Raw genomic sequence first — 10,257 nt, 5'->3', positions numbered from 1 at the left:
AGTATTAAAAAAATATTTAATTAAATACCCATAGATGTTGTGTCCTAATTGATTGATTCTTAGAGTTCATACTAAAAACTCAACCACACCATAATTAGACCACTTTCTCAATCTTCGCCTGCCCAGAGTCAGTGCTCTCAGTCTCATCAGTCTCTTTCTCACACACTGTGAATCGGTGGGTCTCAAGTCTCAACGAGTCTGCAAATCTTTCCACTTCACACAAAAGCTCTGCAAATCAGTCGGCCCCAAGCCCTCAACTCTCATCCCCATATCCCCTTCATACCGCGAATCCAATCCTTCCCCTTCAGTGCCTTTAAACTGTGATTTCTGAAAAGAGTTAAGGTTCTACCATAAAACCAATTAGCAATATGGGAAGTAGTTTAACATCTTATAAGTCCATGCAATGTCCCTCCTCCTATTAATGTAAGACTCATTCTCAACAATTATCTCCCCTCCACTTCGTTCCAGCTAATATGGTAAGAACTTAGAACTTATATTAGTTAATTTAGTTAATCATTTGTGATTAATTTTAGGGTTAGGGTTCATTTGAATCAAAAGGGAACTGGGCTTTTTTATCTTTTGGGTTATAATAAAAAAGAGATTTGATCTAGTTCAGCAGTAGTACCACCATTTTACTGCAAATTATAAAGCATTTTTGATGTTGAAATTTATTTCAAATTTGAATTGTAATCTTGTGATTGGTGATCAAGTTGAATTTTAGTGACCGTGATGTGTAAAATTCAAAACCCTCTGATGGAAGGTATCGACTTTTACTCTCAAAGGTATCGACTTTCTTAATTTTTAAGAAAAAAATGGCAACTTAATTTCTAGAGAAAATGGAAGCCGCCCAACAGCCCAAGTGGGAAAAAGGCCGAAAAGAAGGAAAGATCCAGGAAATGAGGGAGTTGGAAATACAAAGACCACATCCGATGTAATATACTAATGTTGTTGAGAGAGTTTTCTTCATTTTATATGTAAATGGTTTGAAACTGAACATAAACCGTTTGAAATTGCAAAAACTTTTTATTTTAGTTTCGATTTCACTCAAAACCGCATTGGAACAAACCGTGCCCACTCTTCGTTTGGCGGTACTTGGAAAGCATCGACATTTTGCTTTAAACTTCAAGAGATATATATACACACCATATTCTACTCAAACCAACACACACAGAGACCGACATTCCCATTCGTCCGCTTTACACACGGACCATATTCTCCAAAGTGAATAGTAATATTTTCATATATTCACCCTAGGTAGTGGCTAGATAGCTCAGGAATAGTGATCACTCCATATATGGAAAAGGTTCCGACAAATAAAAAATTATGTGGAAAATTTTTTTTGCATATTTCCTAAAGTGAATCGTTAGTTAGTTGCACACGCATACGAAAAGAAATTTTATATATAATCTCTCAACTTTTTAATTAACTTTATTTGAGGAATACAATATGAGAGTACTGTGAATTTTATTTTAATGTCTAAATCGTCTAATTTTATAATTCTTCATTCAGTTTTTAATAAAATAATTAAGCAAATCAGAAAACTAAAGAAATCAATATTCCAAGAAACTACTAAAATGGCAATTATTTAATTGTAGGAAAATGCTAAGAAGAACACTCTATTTAATTGAAAAAAGTCCTAAATACTACACGGTTGGAATCATCAAAATGCTTTCCATGGTAGGGCCCGCAAGAATATACAAGTATGAACTCGAATAAGCTTATATAAATGGGTGGGCAGCCACATCTGTTGCCCAGAATACATTTCAGCTCACCAAATCGAAAGCTCTAGGGTAAAAGACAGAAGTAGAAAACATGCACGCCAAGAAACACACAGATGATGAATCATGACCGCCCCCCATATAACACATGACCTCCACCGTGCCACTCCTCAACCTAATTAAACCAACCCATTCATTTCAATTTCATCATAGTGTGAGTCTGCCAATATTAATAAACCACACACTCCCATCACATATAGGCTCTGCTCTCATTCCAACAACATGATCACCACTCCTCCTCCTCCTCCTCCCATCAATAATCTCACCTCCCCCTCCTTCTCCCAGAGTTTCGTGGCCGGAAACTTGGTTTTGGGGCAACTCTTTTTCCTTCACCACATCCAAATCTCGGAGCTCTTTCTGGCTCTATGTATTTTCATAACCATACACTCGTTGAGGCAGAAGAAGCGCCATGGCCTACCCGTTTGGCCGGTGCTTGGCATGCTACCCTCTCTCTCTCTTGCCGTACTTGGACTCCAAACCAACAACCTATACGAGTGGCTTTCCCAAGTTCTTTGCCGCCAAAACGGCACGTTTCTATTCCAAGGCCCTTGGTTTAGCAGCCTCTTTAGCGTCATCACTTCAGACCCTCGTAACTTGGAGCACCTTCTCAAGACCAAGTTCTCCAATTTTCCCAAAGGCCCTTATTTCCGAGACACCGTTCGAGATCTTCTCGGGGATGGTATATTCAACGCGGACGACGAGACGTGGCAGCGACAAAGGAAGACGGCTAGCATCGAGTTCCACTCAGCTAAGTTCCGGCAACTGACCGCGGATTCGTTGTTTGAACTTGTCCATGGTAGGCTTTTGCCCGTTTTAGAGGACTCCATCAAACACTCGACCGCAATCGACCTCCAAGACATTCTTTTGAGGTTGACTTTTGACAATGTTTGCATGATCGCGTTTGGGGTCGACCCTGGTTGCTTGCAGCTGGGGTTACCCAAAATACCATTCGCTCAGGCCTTTGAGGATGCAACGGAAGCAACAATTATGCGCTTCGTGACCCCATCGTGCTTGTGGAAGACCATGAGGTACTTAAACTTGGGCGCTGAGAGGAAGCTAAAGAGGTCCATAAGAGGAGTGGACGAGTTTGCGGAAGACGTCATTCGGACAAGGAAGAAAGAGCTCCCGCTACTAATTTCTGCCACCAATAATTCTAATGCTTCTAATGATGAGGATAAGAAGAATAAGCAGATTAGATCAGACTTGTTAACGGTTTTTATGGGTTTGAAAGACGAGAGGGGGGAGGCATTTTCGGACAAATTCTTGAGGGATATATGCGTCAACTTCATACTTGCGGGGAGAGACACGTCATCGGTGGCACTGAGCTGGTTCTTCTGGCTGCTTCATCACAATCCGGAGGTGGAGCACAAGATTCTTCAAGAAATATGCCGGATTGTGGGCGCAAGAACATCATCTGATCGTGATCGTGAAATTAAAAGTGACGATTATGAAGCAGTAGTATTCAAGCCAGAAGAGATAAAGAAGATGGAGTATCTTCATGCAGCTCTATCAGAGGCTCTAAGGTTGTACCCTTCAGTTCCATTAGATCACAAGGAGGTAAGTTCAGTTCAGTTAATTACACAACTTGCACCTTAATTTTCTTTTTCGTTTTAAACATTAGTTTACTCAAACTAGTAACCATTTTAAGTGCATGCATGGCATGTTATGGGACTTGTCATGCCTCACACATTCTTCAACTAATCATATAGCTAGTCAATAGTCATGATATAATTGTGAGATAAATACACACACACACACACACACATATTACTAATTATCTTTTTTTTTTCCTGAGGTGAATTATAATTAAGTGAATAGCTGGTTTTTGTTTTTCGGTCAACAACGATGACACCCTAGAAGGATATAGTCTTAATTTAATAACATTCTTGTTTACCTAACGCTAAATCTGTGACTGTCTATATTATCCCTTGCAAACAATATTGGGTCAACTATATGTGTAGGTAGTTGAAGATGACGTATTTCCGGATGGAACAATATTGAAGAAGGGAACAAAAGTGATATACGCAATGTACAGCATGGGGAGAATGGAGGCGATTTGGGGGAAGGACTGCAGGGAGTACAAGCCCGAGAGATGGCTACGGTCATCGGACGGCCGCTTCATGAGCGAGTCCGCATACAAATTTACGGCTTTCAATGGCGGTCCTCGCCTCTGCTTGGGCAAAGACTTCGCTTATTACCAAATGAAGTTCGTTGCTGCCTCCATCATTTACCGGTACCGTGTGAAGGTGGTCGAAAATCATCCGGTGGAGCCAAAGCTGGCACTGACCATGTACATGAAGCATGGGTTGAAGGTCACTTTCCAAAAGCGTGACCATGCTGAGCGCCACAAATTACTAAATATATGATATATGATATTAATGGGGATTAATATAATATAGATTATAGTGTGTTTGGCGTTTATGTTGTCGTTTGTAATAATGATATCGTTCATATATAAATAGTGGCATTGCCATATCCCACATACATGGGAAGATGATTCAAAATCTGTAGAGTGATATCGACTTGTGTAATATTGGATTCTTCCTCGTATATGTATTTGAATAATACATGAATTCTCTCTCTGTTACAAATAAGTTCATCTTTCCCTTTCACTAATTTGTGATTAATCCTAACGAAAGCAAAATCTAAACACCAATTTGCAAATATAACTAACTACTTGAGTCACAAAAATGGTAGCCACTCCGATGCCTGCAGACAAACTTGTAATTCTATAGTAAAATCTTAGGCGCAACCGGTTGGTGATTTATTACCATGTGTCTTTCTCACACATCACGTGAGACGGATTGCGTGGGCTCTTCCTCTTTGGTATTTATTCAACTCTCAATCCATCCGGTGCAAGTAAAACTTTCAACATTTCACACTTAAACGTGTTGAGCAAGCCCCTTCTGCCTTTCTTCATTCTTATCAACTCTCAAGGTATTTCAATTACGAAAGCCTTGAGCGCCAAATACAAAAGAAAAAGGCAAAGTTTGGCGAGCAACTCAGGACCTCGACATTCTTGTCACTGAAACCTACCTCGGCAGTACGAGGCACTCAACCTTAAAGTTAACGGGCATAATTTTTCACACGATGAAGAAAATTACCACACCTCACCAACTTTACCTACCAAGTTTAGTTTGGTCGCATGATGTAGCCAGTTTTCATTTAGGCACATTGAATTTAAATTCCATCCACAGATCTCATATTCTCATTAAATTGATTACTTATGCTTCAATGCAGGAAAGAGGGTTCTAATTCTAACCAACCTAGTACCTATTCGTACGGTCCTCATCAAAAAGGTAATTGACTTCCTTGGTATCCACCAACATAGTACAGTCCTATGAGAAAAGACCCATGCTATAAAATATATTTTGTGATACAGTTGGTTTGAATATTATAGCCCGCATCTTCAAGCACGTTCCGCTCCAGGAGCGAAGTTGATAAGTTCTAACATAATCACAAAATTCAGCACTGTTAGAATGATTACGTTCTAGATTCTCTTTTCTTTGTTTAGAACACTAGGGCCACGTTTGATAGGAAGGACTGACTTGGATATGACTATTCACTATATTGAAGGCATTTTGAAGGAAGAAATGGATGAAAACTTCCATATTTTGTCCAACTTGAAGATTACTTATGAAGAAAAGACATCCCTACTAATCCCAAAAAAAATGGTACGATTAAAAGGAACAACTTTTCTTGATGAGTAATCTTCAAACTTCGACAAAATAGGGAAGTTGTCATCCATTTCTCCCTTCAAAATGTCTTTCATATAGTGAATAGTCCTATCCAAGCTGATCCTCTCTAACAAACAAGGCCTAGGAGTGCTATATAATTTACATCTGACTGTTCTGAGATAAATAAATAAAAATAATAAAAATTACCTCGTTCAAGCTCTCCCATCCCACTCTTCATAGAACTCTACAAGAAACTCCTCCATGAACTTGTGCCTTCTCTCAGCTCTCTTCTGCCCAGCCTGACATCAATGGTCAAACCTCATATCACAAACTGAATGGATGATAATATAGACACATATGTAATGCATGCAAATGAGGAAGATTCCAAGTGAGGAACGTGTAATACCATGTCCATGTTTCAACAAATTTACCTTTGTTTTCATCAAAGCCTTTAGCTTAAGAAGCTTCTCGTGAAAGTGATTCACAGTAGTCTGCTCATCCTTTTTCATGTAATTTTCCTTAGATAAGTCACATCGTGGCAGAATCTTAGGATCATGTAGCACTCTGTTCCTACTTCCACCAAAAGTAAAGCAACGAGCAATTCCTGTGACCAAAAGACTACTTAATATTGTGCAAAAACAGTTACACCCACAGTTGCTCTTGAAGCAGTCATCCCAATTTTAAACTTACATAGAGTAAGTAGGTAGACAAAATCTAATGTTTAGCATTATCAAGCACAGAGATTACCAATAGCACCAATTGCATCAAGACGATCAGCATCTTGAACAACGCCAAATTCTGGAGGAAAATCGTTATTTGTTCCTGCAAGCTCATCTTTGAAACCTGGAAAGTAGAAGTACTTGTATATCAGAGCTCATAGGCACAATAAGGTGCTTGGAATTAAACATTCTGTTATACCACAACAGCTACAAAGGGTTAACAACCACAATAACGTCCACAAGGGAGATTGAACAAAAATCAGAATTGCATAAATATTAAGAACACAATGAAACTGACAAAATTATATGGTTCTAAAGTGATATAAACCGTAAATGGAGAAAATACGGATGCATATATTGGGGCATGTGTTGAAACATACAATATTTTCCTATGTAGAAAAGAGACATGGCATATACATTTTGGCAATATGAAATTCTGATTTAGATTACAGGATTAAACTCAAATGATTTTTACATCACGTAAGCAGAACAGGGGAGAAATAACATGACAGAAAGGAGCAGTAACCGGCTCACCCATTCCCTTGATGATCGTTATAATCTTCATTTTCTTAGTCTCCTCTATGCCCTCCTCATCGAGAAAGTTCTCAACAATTTTTTCCTCTGAGGGATCTCTACATTTCAAAAATAACATGAGGGAAACGATGAATCAATGGAAGAGCCAGACAAAACAACAGAAAAGGAAAAAATAAGTTAAAGGAAACAAAGAATGAGAAACGTACAAACCTCAAGTACTTGTAATCACCTGCAGCGAGCAATCAACAACACGAATGATCAGTAGGCTATACCGGATCAGAGTAAGAAAATAAAAGCAAAGCTGAAAAGATGCAGGAAGAAACATAGAATGAAAGCCACATAGAAGTACTACTGCATGTTACAAGTAGCCAACAAGAAGATAGGTAAAAGAAGACATTTAATAGGAATGGGTGCAGTGTTTCGCACATCCATTTATAAGCAAGCACACAAAGATATGTTATAAAGTTTGGTTGTCAACAATGACTGACCTATATCATGGAGAAGTGCAGCCACTTCTATCTGTCGACCAAGAAAAGTAGAGTACAGATTAACAATAATGTTATTTAAACGGGCAAAACTGATTACATTAACAATGCTGGCACTGTCATTGTATGCGGAACCGACTTGTATCAGAGAGCGTTAGTAAAGTGATCAGCTTGGTATGTTTAGAAAGGGCGGTGCTATACACTTTTTACCTCCCAGACACCACTTGTGAATTTCTATTATTTGATATTCAATTCATTCCATCCGACCGCCGGATTGAGAGAGTGCCGGGGGATAGAAAGTGGTGTGTGGATAGCACCACCCCTAAAGAAATCTTCTTTTGTGAAGAACTCAAATACATAACAAAATAATCATCAGCAGTCCTTCAATTCCAGACATCAACTGTTCAATCTACGAATGTTGGCAATTCAGTACCAAAATCAAGCTTTGGATAAATTAATGCAATTGTTATTTTCCCTTTAAAAGTTACTGGTAGCGAGAGTAGGCGTTACAATTTGCATGGAGTCGGAATTGGAAGAGAGGCCTTCTTCGCGGGCGAGAGAGAGAGCGAGGTCTCGGACCCGCCACACGTGAGCAGCGTCGTGGGACGCGTCGTTCTCCTTCATGGCCTCCTCCACCAGCTTCTCCGCCTTTCTCACCGTCTCTTCCCATCCCAATGACCCCATCGTCTGCAACTGCCTGCTTTTCTTCTCTCTCGCCGCCGCCACCGTGGCTGGGTGAACGGTTGTTGGAGGTGAAATTTGTAGACAAACAGGGTCTGAATAATGGAGTGAAGACGGGATGAAGTGATAAATTATCTCAGAGGTAAAGTGAGGTGTGGAGATAGCACATCTCATCTAAATAATGGCAACAAGTCAACGGTCAACATAATACAACACAACTGACTGACATGACATCTCTTTCATCTCATAGAGCATTTGAACTCGAGTTAGGGTTCGTAGTTCGTACCAAATCCGTCGGAGCGTGGGCTGTGCCGAGGCCGAAACGGATCTGTGGATCTCAACCCACGGCCCACTTTTTTTTCTATTTATTTTATCAAATTTTTATATCTATTTGCTAAACGAAAAACCAAAAAAAGGCTTCTAGGTGGTTAAGATTCAATTCTTCCATTTTTCACCATCACTTGTAGTTAAATATACAGAAACGAAACAAAACCCAAGAAAATGCAATAATTGTAATTTATTTTAATTTAATTTAGTTCATTTATATGAGTGACTAAACAGTTTTTAAATTGATTTAATTTTTCTATACATAATTATGATATTTGTATGATAAAATGACGAGTAATGCTAAGTAGACTAAATTTGCAAATAATTTGATGTGTGACTAATGGGAAATAAGCATGTTAACCAACACTTAACTAATAATTCAATTATCAACAACCACGTTTTATGGTTTACAAAATATGATTTCTAAATATACCTTAAAATGACCTCATGTATGTCAACATTAAAGAAAATGAGTAATACTATATCTTTTAAACTTTTCATTATATGTAAAACGTGAACGTGTCAAATATGAAAGGTGTCACATCCCGGCCCGGGGCGGATCACTTCCCGGGCCTACTCTACCACCGTAGCATGATATTGTCTGTTTTGGGCTTACCATTCCCTCACGATTTTGTTTTTGGGAACTCACGAGCAACTTTCCAGTGGGTCACCCATCATGGGATTGCTCTAGCCCCCTTCTCGCTTAACTTTGGAGTTCCTACGGAACCCGAAGCCAGTGAGCTCCCAAAAGGCCTCGTGCTAGGTAGGGATGAGAATATACATTTAAGGATCACACCCCTGGGTGATGTGGGATGTCACAAAATGTGTGAAATGTAATTAGCCCCTTAATTTAATTACTTATTTGGTAACATATTCGAAACTTAATTCGTCAACTCAAAACTAGTACTTACTATTTCACAGTTGGGTTTTTAGTTACAAACAGATATGTTTGTCTTATTTTTCCTTTTGTCCTTTGAGGCTTGGACATCTACTTCAAATCAAACAAGACGTGCATGGCATGCAACCACACGTATTAAAAGTTTAAGATTTAAAATGCCCCAGCAGATCTTTAGAGATTACTTGTTAATAAATATTTTTTCTTTAATTTATCTGGAAAACGTTTTTATTAATGAAAGTAGCTGGAAAATTCAGTGTCACATCATTGAACAAATCCTATCTTTGCTTAAAATATATGAATCATACATTAGTTTATCACAAGAAAAAAATATTGGAATTTTCTTTGGGATATAAATTTATAATGGAGGGTTTCGAATTCTAACTTTCCTTCTCTCATCTATCTTCTTACCCACCCTCACCACGAGGTTAATCTCAGTGACTTGCTAAAACTATAAATTTGAGTTTGGATACATGGAGGGTTCGAACTCTTACTTTCCTTCTCATTTATCTTCTTACCCACCCTCACTGGCACACCTCGACCCGGAATGTCCACTAGGACTCTGAATCGAGCTGTGTTGGCTGACACCTGGGAGGTGACGAAGCCATAAAGTGTGATGATTTGGTGAAAACTATACAGGTTTTAAGGTGAGGGGTTAATTCCTTGGTAATTGAAATTTGGTTTGAAAAATTTTGTTTCACTCACTCACATTTTCTATTTTTACACCCCTCCAGGTTCTAATAGTAGAGTGTTTGTATCGACGAGGATTTTTGGCACTTTTCAGTTCAAGTGTCTTCTTATGATGATATAATTATTACCTTACCTTACTGTACTTTACTTATGCTTTATATCGCGTGTGTAATAGGTTCATTCCCGCTCATAGCGCATTTTGGTAATTAGACACTCTTAGTTTCAAATTAATTCATATTTTTTTATCATCATCACAATTTTTGGCTTCGTCACCTTCCGGGTGTCGCCCAGCACAACTCGATTTGGAGTCCTAGTGGATATTCCGGGTCGGGGTGTATCAGTTTGGTATCAGAGCGTTCACATTTAATTATGTGCAAGTAACATACATATGAATATACCAGAATGTAAATATGAAATTCAACCATATCATAATATTTCCAAATATATAAACATATATACAAATGGCATAAT

General features: G+C 38.6%; 2 protein-coding genes across 2 annotated transcripts; one reads left to right on the top strand and one right to left on the bottom strand.

Annotated features, from left to right (window-relative positions):
• Window positions 1–1,802: 1,802 nt before the first annotated feature.
• LOC137738128 (cytochrome P450 86B1-like) lies at window positions 1,803–4,784 on the top strand. Its single transcript, XM_068477754.1, has 2 exons — window positions 1,803–3,335; window positions 3,740–4,784. The coding sequence occupies exons 1-2, from the start codon at window positions 2,001–2,003 to the stop codon at window positions 4,142–4,144; spliced, it is 1,740 nt and encodes a 579-aa protein (XP_068333855.1). The 5' UTR covers window positions 1,803–2,000; the 3' UTR covers window positions 4,145–4,784.
• An 85-nt stretch (window positions 4,785–4,869) lies between these two features.
• On the bottom strand, window positions 4,870–8,014 carry LOC137738129 (uncharacterized). Its single transcript, XM_068477756.1, has 8 exons — window positions 7,704–8,014; window positions 7,197–7,227; window positions 6,919–6,937; window positions 6,709–6,806; window positions 6,203–6,298; window positions 5,887–6,059; window positions 5,663–5,754; window positions 4,870–5,225 (listed from the first exon to the last, which is right to left on the bottom strand). The coding sequence occupies exons 1-7, from the start codon at window positions 7,875–7,877 to the stop codon at window positions 5,668–5,670; spliced, it is 678 nt and encodes a 225-aa protein (XP_068333857.1). The 5' UTR covers window positions 7,878–8,014; the 3' UTR covers window positions 4,870–5,225; window positions 5,663–5,667.
• Window positions 8,015–10,257: the final 2,243 nt, after the last annotated feature.

Source organism: Pyrus communis, chromosome 6 (genome assembly GCF_963583255.1).
Source record: "Pyrus communis chromosome 6, drPyrComm1.1, whole genome shotgun sequence".
NCBI classification, from domain to species: Eukaryota; Viridiplantae; Streptophyta; class Magnoliopsida; order Rosales; family Rosaceae; genus Pyrus; species Pyrus communis.
Note: the sequence above shows the minus strand (reverse complement) of the source record. Positions and strands in the feature narration are given on the sequence as shown.

What these genes read in the sequence shown, in the direction of transcription:
- LOC137738128 (XM_068477754.1), top strand. Translation starts at nt 2,001, where the DNA reads ATGATCACCACTCCTCCTCCTCCTCCTCCCATCAATAATCTCACCTCC. An exon ending in TTCCATTAGATCACAAGGAG is followed by an intron (nt 3,336 to 3,739) that starts GTAAGTTCAGTT and finishes CTATATGTGTAG; the next exon opens with GTAGTTGAAGATGACGTATT.
- LOC137738129 (XM_068477756.1), bottom strand. Translation starts at nt 7,877, where the DNA reads ATGGGGTCATTGGGATGGGAAGAGACGGTGAGAAAGGCGGAGAAGCTG. An exon ending in TGATGCAATTGGTGCTATTG is followed by an intron (nt 6,060 to 6,202) that starts GTAATCTCTGTG and finishes TTTTGGTCACAG; the next exon opens with GAATTGCTCGTTGCTTTACT. An exon ending in AGGCTTTGATGAAAACAAAG is followed by an intron (nt 5,755 to 5,886) that starts GTAAATTTGTTG and finishes CATTGATGTCAG; the next exon opens with GCTGGGCAGAAGAGAGCTGA.